Raw genomic sequence first — 27,114 nt, forward strand, 5'->3', positions numbered from 1 at the left:
AGATTAAATATTTTATTAACCGAATCGATATATATAATAAATAAAGGATGTCCTCAAATGAAGAATACGAATAAAAGCAAAGAGAATATTAAAAATAATATAAACTCTCTAGAAATTGAGGGGAAAAAAAGAAGAATATTAAAGGCAATTTTTGGTGGGTATTGTTCTTTATGCTTTTTTATTCTCTATCTTTATTTGATTTTTGTTAGTTTGTTGTTCTAAATTTTATCATTAGATATTGGTCACAAATCAAATCAAATATTGTGAAAAAGAAAAAGAAAGGGAAAACGCCGATGACCTTTAGAAAGTGTCGGGAACGTTATGTTATTTACGATATTAACCTTCATTGTCAATAGAATAATGTATGGCAAATTGACATTTTAAGGGTGTTTTGATAATAGACCACAAGAGGAATCATATTCGAGATAGAATAAGATAAACGAGACCGAAGCTCCTAGAAATTATAAGAAAAAATCATGGTATGATGTAATTAAATCATATTTAATGTCGTATGCATTTTTTTTTTAATATAACATCAACGAGATATCGAATCTACGACTTTTTTTTAATTTCAAATTAGTTTATTAGAGCTTTTAATTATTATTAAAATTAGAAAACCCTTCTTTGAGCCCTACGAGTACGTCTTCTTGTCACCTCTTATCGCGCTTATGCATCTTAATACGTACTCTGTCAGCCATTAACCGTTGTATTAGTAAATACATTTCACGAGCTTTGACACAAAGTTGTATAATATACATGTCTCGATGATTTAGTTCCCGTTTCAAAGTTTTTCAGTGTTATCGATTTAGTCGCATACCGATAAATGTTTAAATAATATTTAAAAATATTATATATACACATACATCTATTTATCTTTATTAAAAAAAATCATTATCTAGAGAATTTATCTGGTATATTACGTCACCTCAAATCATTATTTATCCGACTTTAATAATATAAAATAATTACAGTAAAAATTCAAATTTCATACCTTTAACGTGTAATATGATTTAAATAAACCTAATTTATTTATACACGACTTTTTTTTTTTTTTTTTTNGAGAGACTCGAGGATTCAGAACATACCATGATACCAAAAGAGAGATTTACGAAACTACCCCTCCACATACTCTACAAGTGGTTCGAGATTTTGCATCTACGGTGTTCAATATGGTAATTTGGGCGAACAAAAATTCTCTCACACGATTGAGCACCCATTTGGATTTTCATCGCTGAATATCTCGAGAGAATCGGACGGCTGTGATGAATATGGCTCGTAATCGGACGGCGGGATGTCAAACTCGTGTCGTACTCCAGGATGCACGTGCGCATAGGAATATTGCTGCGGCGTGGCATAATATGATTCGGGCTGGGGCTGAGAACATGTAGCGTATGCTGTACTGTACCGCACAGAATAAAGTGGGTGCGTAAAGGAATGTGGTGCGTATTGAGTCACGAAGTGACGTGGAGAGCTCTCGTTCGCTAGAATTGGAAGGGGGCCGGTTAGGGGTTGTGGACCGGGTTCTGGAAGACCCGGAGTTGGACCGGGCGGCGGTGCTCCGATCGCTGAAGCATCACCGGGAGCTTCACCGCCGGCATTGCCTCCGCCACCGCCACCGCTACTCTTCTTCTTCTTTTTCTTCTTCTTTTTTTTGCCTCCGCTGCCGCTGGTTTGGCCGTCGCCTACCGGAGCAGAACCAGGCTGCTTCGCTTGGCCACCACTGCCGTCGTCAGTGATTTTCCCGGCGGTGTCTCCAATTTTCGTCGGGTCCTGGACTTCTAATTTCACCTTTTCCTTTTCGTCTTCATGGCCGCTGCTTTCGTCGGAGCTTTCAGAGTCGCTTTGTTTCTCTTTCTTCTTCGATTTTCCTTTCTTTTTTCCCTTGGAATCGGAATTTTCCGGCCAGAGCTCCGCGTGCTTCCCTGTCTTCAACAATTTCTTTATCAAAGTTTCCGATTCGACGTTACCTTTCACAACTACTTTCTGTTGCCTCCAATCGATATCCGTTTCGTAAACTCCTGAAAGGTCACGTTCATCGTTAAGCAGATATTCTCGAATCCGTATTCCAGAGAAACAACGATAATCGATTTGAGAACAAAGAGAAAAATAGCGAGTTTCAAAGAGAGATAGAAAATTCTGACTGTTTCTATCGCCATTAGTTACAGAAATCAAGTTATCGACAAACGAATATGCCAAAAAGAGAAGAAATAACGAGTTCGAGTAGAGAAAGAGGATGCGGATTCATGAAATAGCCATAGCAGAATCATCAAAACTTGTTTCAATTTTCTCGGAAACAAAGATGCCTAGTACGCATTAATCTCAAAAGAGAAATCTCAGTACGGAACAAAAACACAGAACGAAAGAGAAAGATTCCATCAGCAAAATCAAAGAGGACGAAACATCGAAATCAACCTTCAACGTCCTTGAGAACTCGTTTAACTTTCCTCTTGCAGGCTTCGCAGTGGATCGAGACTTTCAAAATCCACGTCTGAGAGAATCAGAACAACAACAACAACAACAAAAAGAATTACAGAAGCGTCAAGCAAAATAGGGCATCTAGCGAAAGGTAGAAGAAGGAACTTTAGGAACTTTCAAAAACTAAGATGAATCTACCTTGTATACGAGAGGAGGTTCCGCGTGTTCTTCAATTTCTTTAAGCTCTGGCTTGGCTTCTGGTTCTGCCATTAAAGGCACTGGAGCTCTGAGGTCTGTTCTTGGGAGAGAGACGGTGAGAGAGATAAAGCGATATTGTAGAGAGGGAGATGCTTTCGAGGGTAATTTAAGTATTTTTTTTAAATAAATGGAGACGCCTTTGTAAGAAAGAATCGGTGAAAATATTTTGAAAATGTATATAATTACTAATTATTTAAAAAATAATAAGGGCTATTTTGCAAATATTTTTCGAGAAGGTATCATTTTTTATATTTTAAAATTTTCGTAGGGACTAATTAATCAATTCAAAAGTTTAAGGGTGTGACGGGTAAATAACAAATTTTGTAGGGTGTTGCATGCAATTTTTTTAATGGATTTCAAATTAATCGTAGTTGTTATATTACAAATTTAATCAGTTTTTGGAGTATGCATCATTAAACGCGTTTAATTTAGTTTTGAGAAACAACACATCGGATTTTTATTTTCGTTTGGTCCTTATATTTTGAAATATTACATTTTTACCTATGACTTTTGTAGTTTTGAAAAGGTAGCTAATTCCTTGGTCCATAATAAGGACTATTTTGCAAATATTTTTTGAAAATAACTCATTTTTTATATTTTACAAATTTTATTAACAAAATCTAGGGACTAATTAATTAATCAATTTAAAAGTTTAAGGGTGTGATGGATAAATAACAAAGTTTGTAGGGGTTGCATGCAAATTTTTTAACATGTTTTAAAGTATTTTTTATATTAATTTCATCATTAAACACGTTTAATTTAGTTTTGAGAAAAATACGACATATCATTTACGGGTTTATATTTTCATTTGGTCCTTATAGTTTGAAATATTGCATTTTTACCTATGACTTTTGAGTTTAGTTTTTGAAAAGTAGCTAATTCCAATAAGGGCTATTTTGCAAATATTTTTTGAAAATGACTCATTTTTTATATTTTAAAATTTTCATAACAAAATATAGGGACTAATTAATCAATTTAAAAGTTTAAGGGTGTGATGGATAAATAACAAATTTTGTAGGGTGTTACATGCAATTTTTTTAACATATTTTAAATTAATCATAGTCGTTAAATTACAAATTTAATGAGTTTTGGAAGTATTTTTCAAATTAATTTCATCATTAAACGCGTTTAATTTAGTTTTGAGAAAAATACACATTATTTACGAGTTTAGATTTTCGTTTGGTCCTTATTATTTTGAAATACTGCATTTAAGGGCTATTTTGTAAATATATTTTTGAAAAGTACCCATTTTTTAATTTTCTAAAATTGCACAAATCACCCTCAAACTACATAGTAATTACACCATACGTGATAGTTACCGAATGAATTAAAAAGTTTATAACAAAATCTAAGGACTAATTAATCAATTTAAAAGTTAGAGGGTGTGAGGGTAAATAACAAACTTTATAGGGTGTTGCATGCAATTTCTTTTAACCCGTTTCAAATTAGCCCTACAAAAAATTATAGTTCAATTACAAATTAACCTGTGTTCGAAGCATTTTTTAAATTGATTTCATCGTTGGACGTCAAATTTAGTCATGAAAAAAACACATGACGTTTACGAACTTAAATTTTCATTTGGTCCTTATATTTTGAAATATTACATTTTTAGTCACGCCTTTTGAGTAATTTTTATTTAGTCCCTGCGTTTTAAATAAAAATGTAATATTGCATTATATTATAAACACGATTACCGTTGCCCAGCAACTATGACTCGTCTTCTCGACTTCTATGCCCACTGATATGTTAATAGAGTCATTTGTTTAATTAAAAAAACGTTAAAATTAATTTTTACAATTTTGGAAGTATTTATTAAAAATAGAAACTAATTAAATAAAAGCTAATTTTTAAATTAAAGGATAAAAAAAAATGTTTTGGAAATTAGAATAGAAATAGTAGTCTTAAAACGACGTCGTAAGAAGGATCTGATTTACAAGAGACGTCCAGGTTTAATTTTACCTGATCGGAACGCTTCCAAAATTTTGCCGCTACAAATCTTTTCGCGCGCGACAGTGTAGAACGTTGCTTCAATTTCCGATATCGGGAGGATTTCCGATCAAATCTCTCGCTATAATCCGTCATTCTTCGTTATAATCTGTACGTTGCATCGGATTGTCCTCTGAATCAGCTACTTTTTTTCAGTATGCTCTTAAATCTTTCGATGTTATTGCTAGTTACATTACATTTTACAAGCGTTTGCCTGCGTTCGTTATGTTTGATGATCCTGATTGTTTGTCACGAAAAGAATTAGGTTTATATGTTTTTTTTTTTTTTTTTAAATTGTTTCAAGATTTTGTCAATAATTCGAGTTTAAAGAAACTGTCGGAAGGCTCAAAGAATGTGAATGTTATAATGATTGAATGGTAATTGTATAACTCTGCTGATTGCACAATTTGATTATGTCCTTACTTGGGCAATGTATTGTTTAATTTCAGTTGTAGATTGCCAATGAAATTTATATTTCTGCTGCTGAGTGTTTCAGATTGAAGTTTACAAGTGCCGGTGAAGTTTGAGTTTGAGTTCTACGCTGGATTTGATAAAGGGAACATGTCGTATAAATTGTGAAACATAGCCTTTCATGTTGCAACTTGATCATACATTATCTACAGCAAAGTAGGGTTGTAGGAGAGAAATCTCGGTAAAACTCACTATGCTTCAGCGAAGCGGAAAAAGAGCTCAGTCTTTGTTGGTTCCAATGCGACAGTCTAGCATTCTGGATCACTTTTCTCTAACCAATAGGGGTAAACGTAGTAAGACTGAAGCTGAACCAGTTCTTCCAATTTTCGAACCAGAAGTGTCCCATTATCCCGTGGAAGATACTCAGGAGCATCGAATATGTGACCTTCAAGCTGAATCAGATTCTTATCTGGTTGATTGGTCACAAGAACCAGATACCCTGTTGGATTGGGAGAAGAAGTTGAATAGGCTCCTGAAAAAGCATTTTGGCTATCCGTTCTTGAAAAAGTTCCAAAAGGAAGCTCTGGAAGCATGGTTAAACAACCAAGATTGTCTAGTTCTTGCTGCAACAGGATCTGGTATGACCTTGCTCGTTAGGTTCTCATTCCACTTTTACGTGCTTGAAATGTTAGTATTGCACTGGATGGAAGATAATCTCTTTTGCACTTTTTCATATTCTTTCAGGGAAATCTATCTGTTTTCAGCTCCCAGCTTTATTAACAGGCAAGGTGGTGGTTGTTATTTCGCCATTGATAAGCTTGATGCACGATCAATGCTTAAAACTTGCAAAGCATGGGGTTTCTGCCTGCTTTCTTGGGTCTGGGCAACCTGACAGTTCTGTGGAAAAGAAAGCAATGGGAGGGGCATATAGCATTATCTATGTTTGCCCAGAAACAGTTTTAAGGTAATTTTCACATAAAAATCAATGACCAATGTTGAAGAAATATTTTTTCTTTAGCAAATGTAATGAAAGATTAAATTTATGTTTTGCAGGTTGATTCAACCACTTCAAAAGCTAGCTGAAACTCGTGGAATTGCATTGTTTGCAATTGATGAAGTACACTGTGTTTCTAAATGGGGCCATGACTTCCGGCCAGACTACAGGTTCTCTTTTTCCTGAACTAGACAACTGGTTTATTTCCATTCCTCGTGTTTTCATCCATTTTGATCCCCTGTGGATTGTGTTTATCTTGCATCCACAAATAAGTTTTAATTGCATAATGTGTTTTGGGTCCGTTTTATTACCAACTTTTCAGTAAAAAGATTCCAAAATGATGCCCAAATTTAGAATAGTTTTCAATTTATGCCCCATTGCTTTTTAACATACAACTTTCTTAGCTTTTTTAAACTTACTATCATCATCACTTTGAAATTTCAGGCGTTTGTCTATTCTGCGAGAGAATTTCAGCTCTTCAACCCTAAAATTTTTGAGATTTGACGTGCCTTTGATGGCATTGACTGCAACTGCCACAGTTCAAGTTCGAGAAGACATTTTAAAGTCATTATGTATGTCAAAGGAAACAAAGATTATTCTAACTTCATTTTTCAGGCCAAATCTTCGCTTCTCCGTGAGTATTGCACTTCATTTTCAAAAATTTAAATTTTATCACTCATTCACCAGTTCATCTTAGCCCCTTTAATTTTTCTCCCAAGTAGAGGAAACTTGGATTTCCCATTCAAATTTGTCCATTTATTTTCTTTTAGCGATTACTATCTTACTGCTGTTTGTTTCTGCTTTGTTTAGTTTATATCACGAAATACAAACTATAATTCCTGTTTTCATTTCCAAATCCTATTTTTTTATTTCCTTTCTTTTCAGGTAAAACATAGTAAAACAACTTCACCATCCTCTTATAGGAAGGACTTCAGCGATCTTATAGACATGTATGCTGGAAATAGAAGATCTGGCAACAAGAAACAAACTATAATCTCTCACAAATTAGACAGTGTATTACATTGCTCAACTGACAATATTTTACGTGAGGCAGACAGAAAGTCTCCAGATGATGTGGAGGAGAGTGATGATTCTGACTCAGATAGAGATGATATAGATTCTGAAGAAGAATGTTTGCAAACCTCCTCATCAGGAAGGACAATGTCTGTTGAATACTTGGAAAACGAGGTTGATGTCTTTCAGAGTGTAGATGATTGGGATGGTACAGACATTACTGTATAAACTCTTGCCATTATACTGTATCTGAATTTTAGAAGCCCGTGACAATGAGTAATTGTGTAATGTATGGGCTTCAAAACAAGCATGAAAGGGCTTAATTTCTTACATGGTTATTTTTTTAGTTGTAGTTATTATTATTTTTGAAAATTATGCAGTTGCATGTGGTGAGTTCTGCGGACAATTGCTTTGTGAGGACAGGGATGTCGATGCATCGTTGGAGGAGATTGATGTGCTGGATAAAGCAGAAGAAAGACTAAAAAGTTGTCGAGAGACTCTAGAACAAGGGCCAACTATTGTATATGTTCCGACTAGAAAAGAAACTTTGAGTGTCTCAAAGTTTCTTTGTCAATCTGGTGTCAAGGCAGCTGCGTACAATGCATCGGTATGTTTGCTATATACGGTGCCAAATTTGTGCTCATATCTGTCAAGTTTGTCGCATACTAAGTTGTGACCCCCACTGTCCATTATACTTCCTGTGATCCCTTTGCATATAAAATTTATCAATTAAAAGTTTCTATATTTAAGTTTTGTTTCTATTGTAGACTTTCATCCTTTTATTTGAGATCATGTCAGGCTTGAAAGTGTTTTAGGCGCCATCTTTCCATGAGTTAATTTTCCAAGCATCACTAGCTGTTCATTATTATGCATGGCATCGTACTCCATTACCCTTAGTTCTTGCCTAGAATTTATTATGGATGAATAATATTCTCTTACGAGCTATCGAAATAAAACTAAATGTGCTTTTCTATTTCTTGCCAGCTTCCAAAATCCCATTTAAGGACGGTTCACAAGGATTTTCACGATAACAATGTTGAGGTTTGTTTAATATAGTAACTTTCTTCTTTCTTTTTTTTTTTTTCCTTTTTTTAAATTTCCTTCTCTACCTTTCTTTAACTCCCCAATTTTGTACATTCCCCTGTTATAGGCAAGTAAGCCGTTAGATTTCTACCTACCAATTTAAACATATGAATAACGTTTAAGCAGCACATTTTTTCTTTCTGCTATGTCCGGGGTACAACCGTTTTCCAAAGTGATATGCAGGTTTCAGTTAGCTTCTTCTGATACGAATACAGTTAGCTTCTTCAGTCATGCATGACATGGCCAACTCTGCAAAATCTAATGCACCCAGTCTCGTGGGGAGAGACAGAGAGATCTTTGGATCGAGCTTCTTAGTTCTTAGTGATAAACCAATCATTTATAATTCTTCAATGTCAGCAATCACCGCCAAAACTGGAGCTTAAATAAATTTCTTCTTTGGATTTGACATTATTTATGATTAAGTGAAGTGTACACTTTTTTTAACCTTAATAATTTCAAATTTTGAACAATCTTTAGCCACAGCTTGCCATCGTTCATAACTTAAAAAATTAATTACATCCACAAGGTTTTTTATTATTTTATTATTTTTATGTTTTTCTAAATCTTTATTATTATTGACAGCTTCATTATTCTTCAGGTTGTAGTTGCAACAATAGCATTTGGAATGGGGATTGACAAGTCAAATGTACGGAGAATTATTCACTATGGTTGGCCTCAGGTGATAATTCAAATTACAAATTTACTAGATATAATAGATCTTTCTTAGTGCGGTCATTTTTGTGTCTAAGAAGCGAAAAACTTCTGCAATCAGTTTGTTTGTACGGATTTGTCTTAATTGTGGTCTGCTTTGCTCAATTTCTGTATGCATTTTAATGTGTCTTTTCTATTGTTTATATCAATTCCAGCTGTTACCTTCCGAAATTCTTTAACCACTGCTTTGGTTTCAGAGTTTGGAAGCTTATTATCAAGAAGCTGGTCGTGCTGGAAGGGATGGGAAATTGGCAGATTGTAGTAAGTTCATTAATAGTTCTTTGAAAGGACACATAGTTTTAATACTAAAGTAACGAATAATTGGCCTCTATTTATTGACTCAAATTTTTGGGATTGGTAGTTCTACTATCATGGTATTAGAGTGGAAGGATTTCAAGGATCCCAAGTAAAAATATATATATATATCCTTGTACTATCCGATATCAATATTCATAGTTCATTCTCATTTATCAAAGTAAAATTTGATCCCCCATGAAAAGGGACATTGAGAACAGTATAAAGTTGCATGAAAACTGTTGTGGCCTCTTAAGAATTCCATTTTTCATTACTTGTTAGTTTCATTTTAGGACTTCTTTTTAATATATTTGATTTCATCTCGCTGCTGTTTATTGATAACTACAGCCTATGGCGATGGATTTTTCAAATATTGTGCTATTCGTNGTTGATAATTACAGCCTATGGCGATGGATTTTTCAAATATTGTGCTATTCGTAACTATGTAATAGTTAGAATTTAAACTATTCCATGTTAACCTGGAAATTTTTCTACATCTCCAACCTCTATAAACAGTTCTATTTGCAAACCTGACAAGAATACCATCTCTTTTGCCGAATCGAAGAAGTGAAGAACAAACTAATCAAGCATATAGAATGCTGTCTGATTGCTTCAGGTATGTACTTCTCTTTGCAGTTTTACTTCCACCCCACAAGCGGTATTTGATCAAAGTGGTTCTACTTTTCACATTCACACAGGTATGGGATGAACACTACAAACTGTCGGGCACAGAAACTGGTGGAATACTTTGGCGAGTCTTTTGATCACAAGAAGTGTTTCATGTATGTAACATTTGGTACATTATCGTTACTGAAATAAGCCACTGTAATTTATATACATCACATAGAGATCAACTTGACCAGACTTCATTTCTCCCACACTCATTGATGGAATTTCTTTTGTAGGTGTGATGTTTGTGTGAAAGGACCTCCAAATATGCAGAATTTGAAGGAGGAAGCAAATATATTAATGCAGGTCATTGCTGCTCATCATGTAAGTATTTTGATGATATATATTTATTTTTATTAAGCCTGTTGTGTGCAGATTATAGTTTTATCCAACTCTTTTTCCCCAGCTCTACGTATGTACACAGTCCTGAAACTCACGGTTCACAATTTAATGTTTTATTTTCGTGTTTGAGAAGTTCCATACGAGATATTCGATGATTTCAAAATCTCATATTGTTTCTAAATATCATCATAATAAGCTAATGTTTAATTTCATGTACAGCAATATTTACTTGAAGGATTGTACGATGATTTCACATACGGTGATGTCAAACAGAGATTCAGGGAGAAGCCAAGTTTGAGGTTGTTTGTCAGTAAAGTAAGAGAGCAGGTGATGCTTACTCTTTTTGGATTTATGTTTGTTTGCTTAATGTTGTAACTGTTCTAGAAGATTCCAAGTTAAGACCATTTTGATTATTTACATTCCATGGGCATGCAGTCTATGAAATTCGCGGCAACTGATATGCTCTGGTGGCGAGGTCTTACAAGAATTTTGGAAGCTAAAGGTTACTTGAAAGAAGGAGATAACAGGGTATGTAATCGGCAATTATAATTAACTTATTTAACATGAACAANTTAACTTTTTTCTTCCTTGGAATGATTCTCGTCTTGTGCTTTAAATACCTGCATCCTTATGCATCAAACAGTTTTTACTAGATTCACTTGTTCTATAACTTTCATACTTATTCTATTTTAGTCCTCGAACTTCTTTAAATTTTGCATAAAAAACCTTTTTTAGTCATGGACTCATTTGTTTTCCTTTTTGTAGAGTTTTTCACATGAACAAATTTACATTTAATAGGTTGTGTTGAGTAATAGTNATTTAACATGAACAAATTTACATTTAATAGGTTGTGTTGAGTAATAGTAAGTATTAGTACAAATTTTTAGATAAAATTTAGAGATTAATACAGAATTTGAAAGTTTAAGAACTAAATGAAGACATTTGAAAGTCATATGGACTATTTCATGGGCAAGTATGATTAAAACAACGAATTAAAAAATTTGGTTAGAAAGGAATCAATAAATTTAGGGAATATCGTGAGTAGATGTAACTAAATATTTAGCATCTTTTTGGTGTCTTTTGTTTTTTTTTTTGGTAATTATTCTTTACATGATAGTTGATAGACCTCGGCTCCATGCCACTAAAGTCGTCTATGCTTAAAGAGAAGGAAAAAAGGAAGGATTGGATGGACCATTGGATTCGGATAGTTGTACTTTTTGAGAGACTTGGTATTATTCTTCTTTAAGGCCTTTGTAGTGAGGAGAGTATCTTTTGCTTNAATGGCGTAATTTCGTGATAGTGAGTGAGGTGGTGATTTGTTGGGGACCATTGGATTCGGATAGTTGTACTTTTTGAGAGACTTGGTTAATTGTTCTTCTTTAAGGCCTTTGTAGTGAGGAGAGTATCTTTTGCTTTTTGTCTGAGTAGCTCTTAGCTCTTATTGGGCATTTTGGAGGGGGGAGCTCCCGAACCTCTCTGAACGCTTCCCTCCCTCGTGTCTGCTAACTGGCCACATTACTGAGAACCTAGGAACAACTGATTTTGAGCCACAACTATTTCTTATAGTTGGCAAGGTTTTTTCGGGGACTGGCCCACTTTCTATTACTCAACGAAGGCTTCCCATTGTCTGGTTCTTTCTGGAATGTGGGATCGTTTTAGATCCTACCCGAGTAGTCCACTCCCAACCTTTACTCGGTCGTCGGGCTAAATTTGAACTACAGTGGCTGAAATCCGAATCTGGGTCCTGGGCTGGCTGCATTGGGGAGGGGTAGAAGCAATGGATCGAGTGTTGGATTCAATTTCTTCCCGTCCTGGGGATCTCTCCTAGTCTTGATCTAGCCGCGGTCTCCTCGAAATGATCTCGAGCTATTTACTCCCTTTCCTCTTCGAGTCGAGCTACTTCCTCTCGCTGCTTACTCCCTCTCCTCTTCAAGTCAAGCTACTTCCCCTCACTGCTTCGTTCCTCGAGGCATTCCCAAATTACACACATAATTTGAGCTCTATTAATAATTTCCTTTATTGATTTATTATTATTATTATTATTATTGGCTAATATTATATGGACTTCTTTTCTACTTTTTCTCTACTACTCTCATTCCCATTCTGAGCATGACTTCTTCTGCAGAACCATGTTCAGATAAAATTCCCTGAGCCAACCAAGCTGGGATTGGAGTTTCTATCCAGAAATGACCAAATATTCAATGTTTGCCCTGAAGCAGACATGCTCCTCTCAATGGCCAAACCCAAATCCTTCTCATCCTTCTCAGAATGGGGCAGAGGCTGGGCAGATCCTGCCATACGACGAGAACGTCTTAAACGTCGGAGACACTTCGTCGACGGGTCACGAGAGCCACGGCCACGAAAGGGGAGAAAAAGGAAATCAAGAAAACATAACTCTGATACGAAAACAGTTCGAGGTAGATTAACTGCTAAACTGTCAGTCAAGAAGTGATCAATCAATGTCGGAATAATGGTTCTTGAATGTTAATGTTAATCAACTTGTAAGTTTGGTGTTTGGTGATTAAATTTTGAAAATAGGTTATGTGTCTATTTAGTTTTTTAATTTTAAAAAATGTCTAACAAAATTTTGAACCAATAAGCCTTTGAATGTTTAATGGTTCAGATTTACTCACACAAAAATGATGAATATTTAGGGTTCTTTTAGCCATAATATTCAATTTTATATTTGATAGACTAGTTATCGATTTTACTCGTTTATCTTGATTTATATAATAATGAATCCAACTCGCACACCTTCAATACATATTTTGAAAAGTTATACTTCAATTTATTTTTAAGAATTGGATCTCGAAATACATGTCCATTTTATACCAACTTTGTATAAGAATAAACAATAAAAAAATAATTATATTGGTATATAATTGAATGAAAAAGTATATATATAATATATATATATATATATATATATATATTATATTAAAAATAATCATAAATTCGAATGGTTCGGTTCAACCAAATTAATTTAGAAAAATTCATTAACCACTCAACCCGTTTTTATTTATATGAACCTTAATGTATAAATACGGTAGGTTGATTGAGGTTAAAACATAGGTATTTTTAACAATATAATTATAAAACGAGGTTAAATTTTAGGAAAAGAAGATATAATTAAATAAGTTAATTCTTGAAAGAATTAAATAAATAATATTGATTTATTTTAAACTATAAACATAAGTTGACATCAACAGCGCATCTAGTGTAGTGGTATCATAGTACCCTCCCACGGTACTGACCGGGGTTCGATTCCCCGGATGCGCATTCTTTATCACAATAATAAGCCTAATTTTTTCCTTACCATCTATTAAATATTCTATAATTGTTTATTTTAATATTAAGTTTCAAATATAAAAATTATTTCTATATATGATTTTTCTTTATTTTGTCTTCTATTTGATGCTACTATGTTCTAATTCTATGGTATGGTAAAATTTTAAAACCAATTTTTTTTTTTTTAATGAAATTTGGTTAAAAATTCAAGGGATATTTGATTTGTGTTTCACAATTGAAATCTGAGCGTTTGTGTTAGGGAGTGCTATAATAATGTAAATTGAAAATTGTGTTTGATCTGTTATGAATCTTACAATCACGTAGTTTTCCTTGACCAATGTTGTTTATGTTTTTTTAACTGTATCGTGACAATGTCACAATGATGAGTTTGCATATAAAAATACGGTTAACGTTGACGAGGAAGGTCATGACTGTCTACCTAAAACACACATGACTATCTACCTAAAACACACATGGGTCTGAAGTTGCACCTAAAGCTACGTCGAAAATAAGAGGGTCATGACTGTCTATCTAAGACACATGTTCAAGTACTTCTATTCAACCGTAGAAGTCAATGAATGAATGAAATTTCAAGGTATCGAGTCATCGACCAACCGAATCTCAATTATAACTAAACTATTGTCCATATCCATTTAAGGCAGATACACCGAAGTTTCCCATACAACTGTGTGCACCGTAACGAATCCATTTTATCCTGCTCTTTAAGTTAAACACGATCCTCTCTAATTGTGTGGATATTCCATGCATCTCTATGTGAACACACATCAATAGGGTCCCCGAACACTCCTCTTATTGCTTACTCATTCTTTTGTTCCATTCATCTAATTGTATCTTAAGCTAATTTTTTTAAAAAAATTAACAAAAAATTTAAATTTATACGATATTTTAGTAATTTTAGTAGAAAGTATAAAAAACATATTTTATTTAATTTATTTGAACCAAACTCATTTTAATGGGTGTGAGATCGCACTAAATTGATGGGCCCATGGGCCAAGTATTCAAATTGGGTCAACTAAATTATCGGGCCTATGGGCCGAGTATTCAAATTGGGTCAACTAAATTGTTGGGCCTATGGGCCGAGTATTCAAATTGGGTCGACTAAATTGTTGGGCCTATGGGCCGAGTATTCAACTTGGGTCGACTAAATTTTGGGCCCATGGGCCGAGTATTCAAACTGGGTCAACAAAATTCTTGGGCCCATGGGCCGAGTATTCAAATTGGGTCAACTAAATTATCGGGCCTATGGGCCGAGTATTCAAATTGGGTCAACTAAATTGTTGGGCCAATGGGCCGAGTATTCAAATTGGGTCGACTAAATTGTGGGGCCTATGGGCTGAGTATTCAAATTGGGTCGACTAAATTGTTGGGCCCATGGGCCGAGTATTCAAATTGAGTCGACTAAATTGTTGGGTCCATGGGCCTAGTATTCAAATTGGGTCGACTAAATTGTTGGGCCCATGGGCCGAGTATTCAAATTGGGTCCACTAAAATGTTGGGCCCATGGGCCGAGTAGTCAAAATTGGGTCGACTAAATAGTTGGGCCCATGGGCCTATTCAAATTGAGTCGACTAAATTGATGGGCCCATAGGCCGAGTATTCAAATTGGGCCGACTATATTGTTGGGCCCATGGGCCGAGTAGTCAAATTGGGTCAACTAAATTGTTGGGCGTATGGGCTGAGTATTCAAATTGGACCCAATACTGTTTGCCTCCTCGTCGGCGTTAACCGGAATTTAAGGGTTCAGGCGGCGATTTGGAAAACAAGTTTCGGACAAACAACTACGAGGGAATTTCCGAGCAAAAGACAACGCCAATGATCCCGCTTCTTGTTGTATTTAGTTGAATCACTCTTCAATCCTCAATCGATATCAGTTTTTTTGTTCTTTTTAATTGTTCATTTTATGTATTATTGTTTATTGATGAATCTGATTTTTGCAGAGAAAGGTTGCGAGCTCACGCAATACGCTCGGACGGATCGCCGCAATTGCTGCTGCTGGTTCTTGTATCTGGTATGCCGGAAGTAAATTAGATTCTGGTGAGTTTTTGAGCTCTTTTAATGGCTTTCAAGATATTGATGAATGAAAATGAATACTCAGGAGAGTTTTTTTTGCTGTATGTCTGATGAATCGAAAACGTAGATGAATGTAAATTCTGTACTGGTCAATATCTTGAGAATTTTCTATTCATTGGTCAACACACTGCCATTCTTTCAGCTTACTTTTGCCAGTCTTTTGTATGTTCTTCACTGAAGGATCCTCTGTAGTGTTGTCAATTCCTGCTGCTTTGAGTGAGCCACTGTTCCTTCCATGGCAGACCGCGCACGGCTTCACGATTCATCCTTCGGGTGCATTTGATCACCAGAAATTGGGTCTGTCTGTTTGTTTATTACTTTCTTGATTGTAGGCAAGTTTTTTTATACATAGATTCTGTTTCAACTGGAGGACTTGTGTGAAATTGTAGGTCTTTCATTTTGTTCTTCAAGAGTCAGTCCTGCTCCACCATCTGGTGTGGAGAAGGAAAAGCCTGGAGATACGCAGAAGCCTTGTCCAAGATGTTTGGATAGAGATACAATTGCAAATGCTGCAGCAGATGTTGGCCCTGCTGTTGTAAATATTTCTGTTTCACATGGTATTGGTAATTGTTTTGTTATTTTTTCTGTGAGTTCTGTGAAAAAAGTTGTAAGGGATTGTTTTCTTAGGTATTTATGGAATTGCTACTGCTAAAAGCATGGGATCCGGAACAATTATTGACAAGGATGGTACTATTTTAACATGTGCCCATGTCGTGACGGATTTTCATGGTCCACGAGCTGCATCCAAAGGAAAGGCAAGTAGATGTATCAGCCTAGTTTTTAACGCATATGTATTGTGTGTGTCCAACACATGTTGGAACAGGAACCCTCTTAACAAACTAATGTGTCCCTTTCTTAGATTTATGTTGATGCGTTGTTTGCAATTATGTGTTTGATACTACTTTTCCAATGGCAAATATCTTTCTTGCTGTTCAAGCTATTAATATGCTACGAATGTTCTTATACAGCTCTTTTCAAGTTTCATATTTGGTCCATAGTTTCCAGTTTTTAAGATTGCTTTTGAGATGTCAAGATCTATTAGTTGGTTTAAATGTCCCTTCCATTATTTATTTATTTGTTTATTTCATGCGTGGAATGGCACAGGTAGAGGTTACTTTACAAGATGGTCGGACATTTGAAGGGACAGTAATGAATGCTGATTTTCACTCTGATATTGCCATTGTGAAAATCAATTCTAAAAGCCCTCTTCCCATGGCAAAGCTTGGTTCTTCAAGCAAGCTCCGACCAGGGGATTGGGTTGTAGCAATTGGGTGTCCACTTTCGCTTCAGAATACTGTCACAGCTGGTATAGTAAGGTGGTCAATTATAGGAAGTTTCTCTGTCCTTGATGTTTCCATGGAAGAGATAGGAACATATAATTCCTTCATATTTTTGATACTGAAGAGATGAATGATACAAAGTCTTTTCCTCAATTACTTACTTTAAGTGTTATCTATAGTTGTTGACTAAGAGGCACGAATACAGACATTTGACATGGTTAGATATGATATAGACACGGTGCCATGTCATACTTCTAAAAATCTAGGACTTGAAACGACAAGTAGTAAACCATATTTTTTCTAAAAATGTCATTTTTATATAAGAATTTTGTTTTGAAGTCAATATGTTTATGCATTTATTTGCTTAAAAAATGAGTTTGATGTATTTCACGTATCAGGCATTTCTATTTTTATCTATTTAGTATGCTCAAACAAGTGTCCTATATGTGCCTAATAGATGTTTGGTCCTTATTCACTTTATACCACAAGTGTTTCACACATGCATTTGTACTACCATACATGCAATACATGTTTAAGAAGTGTCCTTGCTTAGCATTAATCATGGTCCACGAGCTGCATCCAAAGGAAAGGCAAGTAGATGTATCAGCCTAGTTTTTAACGCATATGTATTGTGTGTGTCCAACACATGTTGGAACAGGAACCCTCTTAACAAACTAATGTGTCCCTTTCTTAGATTTATGTTGATGCGTTGTTTGCAATTATGTGTTTGATACTACTTTTCCAATGGCAAATATCTTTCTTGCTGTTCAAGCTATTAATATGCTACGAATGTTCTTATACAGCTCTTTTCAAGTTTCATATTTGGTCCATAGTTTCCAGTTTTTAAGATTGCTTTTGAGATGTCAAGATCTATTAGTTGGTTTAAATGTCCCTTCCATTATTTATTTATTTGTTTATTTCATGCGTGGAATGGCACAGGTAGAGGTTACTTTACAAGATGGTCGGACATTTGAAGGGACAGTAATGAATGCTGATTTTCACTCTGATATTGCCATTGTGAAAATCAATTCTAAAAGCCCTCTTCCCATGGCAAAGCTTGGTTCTTCAAGCAAGCTCCGACCAGGGGATTGGGTTGTAGCAATTGGGTGTCCACTTTCGCTTCAGAATACTGTCACAGCTGGTATAGTAAGGTGGTCAATTATAGGAAGTTTCTCTGTCCTTGATGTTTCCATGGAAGAGATAGGAACATATAATTCCTTCATATTTTTGATACTGAAGAGATGAATGATACAAAGTCTTTTCCTCAATTACTTACTTTAAGTGTTATCTATAGTTGTTGACTAAGAGGCACGAATACAGACATTTGACATGGTTAGATATGATATAGACACGGTGCCATGTCATACTTCTAAAAATCTAGGACTTGAAACGACAAGTAGTAAACCATATTTTTTCTAAAAATGTCATTTTTATATAAGAATTTTGTTTTGAAGTCAATATGTTTATGCATTTATTTGCTTAAAAAATGAGTTTGATGTATTTCACGTATCAGGCATTTCTATTTTTATCTATTTAGTATGCTCAAACAAGTGTCCTATATGTGCCTAATAGATGTTTGGTCCTTATTCACTTTATACCACAAGTGTTTCACACATGCATTTGTACTACCATACATGCAATACATGTTTAAGAAGTGTCCTTGCTTAGCATTAACTATATATTTGATTGTCTACTTTTCGTCTTTGATTCAATTCAGTTGTGTTGACCGTAAGAGTAGTGATTTGGGTCTTGGTGGAATGCGAAGGGAATATCTACAAACAGATTGTGCAATTAACGTGGTATGTATCTCATTTTTTACCCATCTCCCTTTGCAATATCGAACGTGCTTCATTGTTGTTAAAATGAATACGAAACACTGGCATTCTGTAATCAGTATTTGTCATGTAGGGAAATTCTGGGGGTCCTCTTGTTAATGTGGATGGAGAAGTTATTGGTGTAAATATTATGAAAGTGGATGATGCTGTTGGATTAAGTTTCGCTGTACCAATTGATTCAGTCTCCAAAATTACAGAGCAATTCAAGAAAAGAGGGTATTGTAACACATTTAGAGACTAATATTGTTTTACTAGTGAATTGAATTGAATATACTCCATTTGTAACAACCCATGCCCACCACTAGCAGATATTGTCCTCTTTAGGCTTTCCCTTTCGGGCTTCCCCTCAAGGCTTTAAAACGCGTCTGCTAGGGGAAGGTCTCCACACCCTTATAAATGGTGGTTTGTTCTCCTCTCCAACCAATGTGGGACATCACAATCCACCCCCCTTCGGGGCCCAGCGTCCTCGCTGGCACTCTTTCCTTCCTCCAATCGATGTGGGACCGCCCCCAAATCTACCCCCCTTTGTGGCCCAGCGTCCTTACCGGCACACTGCCTCGTGTCTACCCCCTTCGGGGAACAGCGAGAAGGCTGGCACATCGTCCGGTGTCTGGCTCTGATACCATTTGTAACAACCCAGACCCACCGCTAGCAGATATGGTCCTCTTTGGGCTTTCCCTTTCGGGCTTCCCCTCAAGGCTTTAAAACGCGTATGCTACGGGAAGGTTCCCACACCCTTATAAATGGTGGTTTGTTCTCCTCCCTAACCAACGTGGGACATCATACCATTCATGTGTAAAATAGATTTATTTCACCATTGTTTTTATTTTGCATTCAAGGGTTGAATGAAATGGCTTTATTTTTATTTTCCAATGATGGTTATAATACAAAGTGTGATGATGCAGGAGAGTTATTCGGCCTTGGCTTGGATTGAAAATGATCGATCTCAATGAAATGATAATCGAACAACTTAAAGAAAGAGATGCATCTTTTCCAGACGTTACTAAAGGGGTTCTTGTAGCTATGGTAATAATAATACCTTTTTGCATTACATTCTTCCTTTTCTATCTTTTTCTTCTTATTTTATGCATTAAATTTGGCATGAGCGAATAGATTTAGCAAATACTTCAATAGGTAACTCCTGGATCCCCTGCTGGTCGTGCTGGGTTCCGTCCTGGTGATGTCGTCATCGAGTTCGATAAGCAACCTGTTGCCAGTATCCAAGAGGTATTTGGATCTACTTTTAGTTCTTAATTCTTACCAATGGTATTGCCAGCATACTGTTATCTTGTGAATTCTTTGGATAGAAAAGTTCATTCTTGCTTGAATCCTAATGTTTGTAAATAAAAACCACTTCTAGAGTTCTTAGAATTGTACTCTTAAATTTGTGCAAATACCTCAAAATTATGTGCTTAGATTCATTGGATTGCAACTATTTCTAATATTCGAGGGAAAAAAACTCCCAAACTTGGTGATTTTTTTATAATTTTTTTTGCAATTTCTTGTTATTACATGGTGTGTAAATTTCTGTTTTCTGGAGTTCGAGTAACCTTCTCTACTGTTGCGAGACTAGGGATCGTTTTTCCCCCCTCAACAGGAGTCCACTCCTGTCGAGATGGGGAAGGGGAGGGCACGGGGGGAGTTTTCTCCGTCGTCTAAATAAGGATGGGGCAGGGAATGTTGTTGTCGTTGTCGTTGTCGTTGTCGTTGTCATTGTCGTCTTTATCACCCTAGGCAAGGATTATGTATCTGACAGTTCGAGTTTTTGGCAGATCATTGAAATTATGGGAGATAGAGTTGGGATTCCATTGAAGGCAGTTGTGAAACGATCTCTTAATAGCATCATCACTTTGACTGTTCTTCCTGAGGAGTCCAATCCAGATATGTGATACTATACACTCACTACACAATCAATTCAATTCTTTCATATTTCCCATCATTTGGTTATGGCTTAGGGTTAGAACTCGATACCTTAACCTTCTCGTGTAAAGTTATATAGGATGTTTAAGTTTAGTTTGTGAACTTTTAAGCTTGTCTATTTGGTCGTTGAACTTGAATTTGACTAGAAATAGTCGTAGTTTTAAACTTTTTTTTTTTTTTTCATTTAAATTTTTTATCTTAAGAAGACCAAAAAATGTGAGAAATTTTGGAGATCGAAAAAATGAAAAAAGACTTTCTTAGTTAGAATCCTGCCTAGGGAAGTAACTGCGTATTAGACGTATACATAGGTAAAGCCGTGTGCAATGAAAGATGCAAGCCCGGGTTGGGGAGAGATTTTTTTTACTTAGTTTTTTATAAAAATAAGTTATCTACTCCATCTGACTAGTTTTGGGTTCGAATCCCGGACAACCCATATTAATGATAATATTGAACTAATTTATCATATCGAAATAATATATCAAGTCTAATTCGATTTTGTAACGAAGAATGAAAAAGTATTAAAAAAAAGCGAGAGAAAAAAGGATAAAATAATAAATTTTTTTAATCATAAGAATTTAATTTTCTTAAAAAAAAAAAGAAAAAAAAAAGAATATTAATATTATTTTTAAAATTCATGGTTACTTCTTAAATATGATTATATTAAATTTTAGGCTATTTTTAAATTATGTTTAAATTATTTTTAATATCTATCTATTTGTTGAAGAAATTAGTATAAAAATTTGTTATACACTAATTTATTTAGATATCATAATAATAATTAAATTTGATATTTTTATTTAGAATAATAAAATTAAAATTTTTAAATAATTCACTCAATTTATATAAATCAAAAAATTATTAAAAGAAGTAGATTTGATGTGACTTATAATTTTATATTTTATATTTTATATTTTAGCTCTCAAATGAATCAAATAATATATAAGAAAAAAATAATTATAGTAAAATTGAAAATAACAAATGAATTTTTATATTTTATATTTTAGCTCTCAAGTGTCTTCGTAGAAATTTTTTATAAAACCGTCCTTTATTTAGATATTCACGATTTCAACCGTTCTAAACAGGATAAAAGTTCTACATCAGCTAATTTAGAGAATGATCATATGTTTATAATCAAAGAATACTATCTCCATTGGCACGAAGCCTTTTCGGAAACCATAAAGCATCAGCTAATTTAGAGAATGATCATATGTTTATAATCAAAGAATACTATCTCCATTGGCACGAAGCCTTTTCGGAAACCCCAAAGCAGAGCGAGGAAAGTTTATACTCAAAGTCGACAATTTCATACCATTGTGGAGAGTCGTGTTCAACTATATGATTGTTTTTCTATCTAAACAAATGGAGAGTTCAATTTTAACGATCCCAAGCAGACAGTGGAGCAACTATGCTGTTATCATCACTCCTGGCGGTGGCAAGGTATGTCCGGCTAAAGTAATACGAAAAATACACAAAACCACGACGGCCGCCAGATTGCGAAAGCAACCACGATGAATAGTACTAAAGATTCTTCAAAAAGATTCTTCAACGGAACCAAAACTTCCGCAATGTGTTCGTCTCCTCCGAATATTCGTTTTCGCCTCGGTTGAATCCTCAGAGTTAGGGCATTTTCTTGTAGCTTCGATTCCTTCAAATAAAACTTCATTCGACAATTCCACACTGGATTTTCACCGAACTACTGTTACATAAAACCTGAGTTTTTCTTTATTTAGATTCACACGATTACATTAATTCTCCGAGTTTTTCTTTATTTAGATTCACACGATTACATTAATTCTCCGTCTGACCATTTGACACAAACACGTCGAATGGATTAGAGAATTCTTAGACGTCAATTCTATAGGAAGTGGCACAGATTCAGTTGGCCACTCTCCAACACTAAGATAAGTTATATTTAAATAGGAAATCTATTAAGAAGATTTCAAAGGTTATATTTAAATAGGAAATCTCTTCTCTCCAGCCCATTTTTAAGATTCAGAAGATTTCAAACCTAATTTGAAGTTATTTTTACGCATTTTATTTTTTCTTCCGACAACTTTATTTTTTCTTCCAACAACCTCTTGTGGTAGATTTCCTCTCACCGAAAAAGACCTCTTGTCGAAGATTTCCTCTCACCGAAAAAGACCTCTTGTCGAAGATTTCCTCTCACCGAAAAAGACCTCTTGTCGAAGATTTCCTCTCACCGAAAAAGACCTCTTGTCGAAGATTTCCTCTCACCGAAAAAGACCTCTTGTCGAAGATTTCCTCTCACCGAAAAAGACCTCTTGTCGAAGATTTCCTCTCACCGAAAAAGACCTCTTGTCGAAGATTTCCTCTCACCGAAAAAGACCTCTTGTCGAAGATTTCCTCTCACCGAAAAAGACCTCTTGTCGAAGATTTCCTCTCACCGAAAAAGACCTCTTGTCGAAGATTTCCTCTCACCGAAAAAGACCTCTTGTCGAAGATTTCCTCTCACCGAAAAAAGACCTCTTGTCGAAGATTTCCTCTCACCGAAAAAAGATTTCCCTGGCTGATTATCGAAATCCAACAAGTGATATTCGCAAGCGGCATTTCTTGGTTGGCCGGCCGGCGAGGACCCGGTGATGGAAACCGCCGCATAGACTTTGGATTTGTGGAAGAAATTGACCAAACTTAGAACTCCTTCGATTCCTTCGACACAGGTAATGTTTACTTTGCTCTGTAATCCATCGTCAGCCTATGATTTTTTTTTTTTTTATAATTAAGAGTGAAATTGAGAAAAGTGAATTTTGAAGATTTTAATTTTTAAATTTAGGGAGTTTGTCATTTTTTACTATGCATTCGAGGAGCCTCGGATTCCTTTTTTTTTTTTTTTTTTTTGGAGCCATTTGTTCGACATTCATCCAACACCTCCCCTCGAACAAAGTACGCCTCCTCGACTCCTTTTCTTTTGGAGTTTTAGTCATGTTTTACTGTGCTTTGGAGGAGCCTCCACTTTTTTTTTTTCTTTTTCTTTTTCTTTTTTTGGAGTCCTTTGTTCTATATTTGAGGATTCTATTGACATAGCTAAGTTTAGGACAGGACTATGATACCAGGTTCATCGACATAGCTAAGTTTAGGACATGACTATGATACCAGGTTAGCTAAGTTTAGGACATGACTATGATACCAGGTTAGCTAAGTTTAGGACATGACTATGATACCAGGTTAGCTAAGTTTAGGACATGACTATGATACCAGGTTAGCTAAGTTTAGGACATGACTATGATACCAGGTTAGCTAAGTTTAGGACATGACTATGATACCAGGTTAGCTAAGTTTAGGACATGACTATGATACCAGGTTAGCTAAGTTTAGGACATGACTATGATACCAGGTTAGCTAAGTTTAGGACATGACTATGATACCAGGTTAGCTAAGTTTAGGACATGACTATGATACCAGGTTAGATGAACCGACTCTCCACATATGATATTGTCTAGACTCTCCACATATGATATTGTCTACAAGCGTATGATATTGTCCACAAGGGTATGATATTGTCCTTTGAGCATAAACTCTTTTGGCTTTCGGGCCCCAAAAGGCTACACACCAATGGAGAGAGTATTCCTTGACTATAAACTTATGATCATTCCCTAAATTCACCAATCTACATTCTATAATCATAAGCTTGAAGAAAACGAGGTAAGAGTAAGGGTAAGAGTTGGAGGAGAAGGGGGGAGGAGAAGCAGATGCTTAGAAATCAAAGCTATCATCAAAACAAAAGTGAAAATTCAAACAACTGGTGATCATTTCTACTAGAAAAACACTCCAAATTTATTATAAGCTTGAAGAGAATGAAGAGGAGAAGGAGCAGAGTCTTAGAAATCAAAGCCATCACCAAAACCAGCATCAGCCGAATCACCTATATCTGAAATCATATCACCGATCAACAAACCTCCAACCAGACCAGCTCCGGCTCCCAAAGCCATGCCGCCAATACCGCTCTTCTGCGGCTTATGTTGTTGTTGAACCGGCGGATATCCGAATCCTGACTGCGGCGGGTAACCGCCGTACGCATATCCAGCCTGTGGAGCCGGTGGATATCCGTACCCTTGCGGTAGAGGAGGTGGATATCCGTACCCTTGCGGTGGAGGCGGATACGCATAAGCGCTCCCTGCTGGAGGCGGATAAGCACCTCCGGCCGGATATCCAGAACTAGATCCAGCATAACCTTGGGGATATGCCGCTACTGCCTCGCCGGTTTTCATCACCGGCGGAGGCGGCGGTGCCTGAACAGTGTATTTTTCCCCAAATTTATACGAAAATTCGACGTTACCTTTTTCCTTTCCGCTAGCCGTCCTAACGCCAAAACTGACCGTTCTCTCGGAGTTTCCTTCATCTCCTTTGGCACATTCATCGAGCAATTGCTTAATCGGAACAATAACCTTCCCGATCTTCTTATCACCTAAACTCCGTTCGGAAACGAGTTTGATCTTCAAATTCAGCCGATTACTCTGTGCAGCAGCCTCATCGATTGTGAACTTCATAGCAAAATTCCAGTGAGGATCCGAGCCTCCGTCATTAGCCACGGGAGTCTTCTGCTTCAATTTCCCGCGCGGATCACCAGAGATCGAAACGACGGCGTAGACATCCATCGTTGAGAAGAGATTGACATTCTTTAGGCCTTTGGCATTCTTGATGTTGATATCTAACGATCTACACTCCATGGATGAAGAATCAGAAGAATCAGAAGAATCAGAAGAAGAAGAAGAAGAATTCAATCGAATTCAAAGGAAATCAAAAGCAATTTTCAGGATTCAGAGATGTTCTGAAGACGAAATGAAATCGAAACTTGAAGCTTATGAGTGAATCGTTCGAACCGTTCGAATATATATATAGGGATTTAGGGGTAAGGAATTTTTTTAACGTAAATTCTAAGCCTCTCTTTTATTGGGATTCCGATTCCGATTCCAATTCCTTTATTTATTTTTCTTTTATTAAAATAAATAAATAAATAAATAAATTACGCGTTTTCTTTTATTTATTATTCATTTTATCCTTTTTTTCGCCTTTGTATGCTATTTTTTAATTACCAAAATAAAACATTTTCCAATTTCTTAGAACAAAAAATTATTGATTATATATATATAAAAAAAAAATTTAGGGTTCAAATCATTTAATAATCCAAACAATTTAGACGGTATTCAGTTCGGTTGGCCGATTGGGTGTTTTTGGTTGGTTCAGTTGACCAAAACTGAATATGGTTAATCATTCACAATTACGGGTGGCTCACCACGACGTCACACACTCACAAGGTTCATGCCACACGTCCGAAGGCACCTGGCTTCACCCTACTCGACATGTTTCATCATCATACCAGCCATCAACCATCTTCAAGCTAGCCCACGTTAGAAGGTAACATCGCAACATTTCATGCTCAACGAGGCTCGTGTCGCACGCCTAAAGGCACCCGACACATCGCGCATGGTTGAAAAGCCTGTGGCGCAAAGCTACCGTGCGCTGGATTATGACTGAATGCCTCTAAGTTAGAATCTGTATATTTAGGGTTCAAATCATTTAATAATCCAAACAATTTAGACTGTGTTTTAGAATCAACCATTCAGTTCGGTTGGCCGATCGGGAGTTTTTGGTCGGTTCAATTGACTAAAACCGAATATAGTTAATCTTTCACAATTACGGGTGGCTCACCAGAACGTTACACACTCACGAGGTTCATGCCACACGTCCGAAGGCCCCTAGCTTCACCCTACTTGGCATGTTTCATCATCGTACTAGCCATCAACCATCTTCAAGCTAGCCCAAGTTAGAAGGTAACATCGCAACATTTCATGCTCAACGAGGCCCGTGTCGCACGTCCAAAGGCACCCGACACATCGTGCATGGTTGAAAAGCCTGTGGCGTAAAGCTACCGTGCGCTAGATTATGACTAAACGCCTCTAAGTCAGAATCAGTGTGTAAATACCCAAAAACCGATACAACTTGAACTTCGACTCCCGAATGTTTGATATTTTAATTTTATGGGATTTTATTTATTAATGTAAATTACAGATAAATAATTAATTTTAAAATCATTAAAAAAAATTAAATAATCCAACTCAAGATGGTTTTTTTTCCCTACTAAATATGGAAATAAAATTAAACTAATTAAAATATTAGAAAAAATAGAAAGTTATAAAATGAAACTTGTAATTCAATTTTAAAATAAAAATAAAAATAAAATAAATATTATGTATTATATTATTATTATTATTAATAATTTCAATTGGTTGGTTGAAAATTAATGAATATAAATAAAATGATTGATGGTTAAGATGATTCTAAAGCAACAAATAATTAAATATTATTTAATTTTTAAATTTAAATTTTAAAATAATATATATTTTTAAAATATATATTATTTTTAAATTTTGCTTAAACGCGTCCAATGCGTGGGAGCGTGCGTGAGACCTGACGCGTTTGAAAGCGCTTTTTTCGAAGCAAAATAAAATAATAATAATAATAATTAAAAAAAAAACGGCAGTATTTTAATATTTTTTAATAAGAG

The 27,114-nt window shown here is 35.6% G+C and overlaps 4 protein-coding genes and 1 non-coding gene across 9 annotated transcripts; 3 read left to right on the top strand and 2 right to left on the bottom strand.

Moving 5' to 3' along the window:
• Nucleotides 1-1,059: 1,059 nt before the first annotated feature.
• On the bottom strand, nucleotides 1,060-2,796 carry LOC111798488 (heavy metal-associated isoprenylated plant protein 36). The gene is made up of 3 exons (XM_023681666.1): nucleotides 2,614-2,796; nucleotides 2,413-2,488; nucleotides 1,060-2,018 (listed from the first exon to the last, which is right to left on the bottom strand). Exons 1-3 carry the CDS (start codon nucleotides 2,683-2,685, stop codon nucleotides 1,198-1,200), a joined length of 969 nt encoding a protein of 322 aa, XP_023537434.1. The 5' UTR covers nucleotides 2,686-2,796; the 3' UTR covers nucleotides 1,060-1,197.
• Nucleotides 2,797-4,647: 1,851 nt separating this feature from the next.
• Nucleotides 4,648-12,705, top strand: LOC111798790 (ATP-dependent DNA helicase Q-like SIM). Of its 4 annotated transcripts, none has more exons than XM_023682122.1 (16): nucleotides 4,648-4,814; nucleotides 5,109-5,708; nucleotides 5,815-6,034; nucleotides 6,124-6,234; nucleotides 6,509-6,698; nucleotides 6,950-7,286; nucleotides 7,459-7,685; nucleotides 8,063-8,119; nucleotides 8,760-8,840; nucleotides 9,070-9,133; nucleotides 9,683-9,782; nucleotides 9,865-9,948; nucleotides 10,072-10,159; nucleotides 10,397-10,504; nucleotides 10,613-10,705; nucleotides 12,303-12,705. In XM_023682122.1, the coding sequence occupies exons 2-16, from the start codon at nucleotides 5,324-5,326 to the stop codon at nucleotides 12,627-12,629; spliced, it is 2,472 nt and encodes an 823-aa protein (XP_023537890.1). In that variant the 5' UTR covers nucleotides 4,648-4,814; nucleotides 5,109-5,323; the 3' UTR covers nucleotides 12,630-12,705. The 4 variants fall into 4 exon arrangements, with proteins under 4 accessions (XP_023537890.1, XP_023537889.1, XP_023537888.1 ...); XM_023682121.1 differs by having other exon boundaries at nucleotides 5,156-5,708; XM_023682120.1 differs by having other exon boundaries at nucleotides 4,648-4,770.
• Nucleotides 12,706-13,385: 680 nt separating this feature from the next.
• TRNAG-CCC lies at nucleotides 13,386-13,456 on the top strand. The gene has a single exon. It is a non-coding gene; the product is annotated as a tRNA-Gly (tRNA).
• A 1,761-nt stretch (nucleotides 13,457-15,217) lies between these two features.
• LOC111798791 (putative protease Do-like 14) lies at nucleotides 15,218-20,751 on the top strand. 2 transcript variants are annotated; one of them, XM_023682123.1, is made up of 11 exons: nucleotides 15,218-15,316; nucleotides 15,424-15,520; nucleotides 15,737-15,853; nucleotides 15,946-16,113; nucleotides 16,184-16,311; nucleotides 16,661-16,872; nucleotides 18,554-18,635; nucleotides 18,745-18,887; nucleotides 19,577-19,697; nucleotides 19,806-19,898; nucleotides 20,444-20,751. In XM_023682123.1, exons 1-11 carry the CDS (start codon nucleotides 15,299-15,301, stop codon nucleotides 20,558-20,560), a joined length of 1,296 nt encoding a protein of 431 aa, XP_023537891.1. In that variant the 5' UTR covers nucleotides 15,218-15,298; the 3' UTR covers nucleotides 20,561-20,751. The 2 variants fall into 2 exon arrangements, with proteins under 2 accessions (XP_023537891.1, XP_023537892.1); XM_023682124.1 differs by having other exon boundaries at nucleotides 15,218-15,313.
• Nucleotides 20,752-24,299: 3,548 nt separating this feature from the next.
• LOC111798030 (protein SRC2-like) lies at nucleotides 24,300-25,429 on the bottom strand. Its single transcript, XM_023680980.1, has one exon. It carries the CDS (start codon nucleotides 25,274-25,276, stop codon nucleotides 24,428-24,430), a length of 849 nt encoding a protein of 282 aa, XP_023536748.1. The 5' UTR covers nucleotides 25,277-25,429; the 3' UTR covers nucleotides 24,300-24,427.
• Nucleotides 25,430-27,114: the final 1,685 nt, after the last annotated feature.

Source organism: Cucurbita pepo, chromosome LG07, assembly GCF_002806865.2.
Source record: "Cucurbita pepo subsp. pepo cultivar mu-cu-16 chromosome LG07, ASM280686v2, whole genome shotgun sequence".
Lineage (NCBI taxonomy): Eukaryota > Viridiplantae > Streptophyta > Magnoliopsida > Cucurbitales > Cucurbitaceae > Cucurbita > Cucurbita pepo.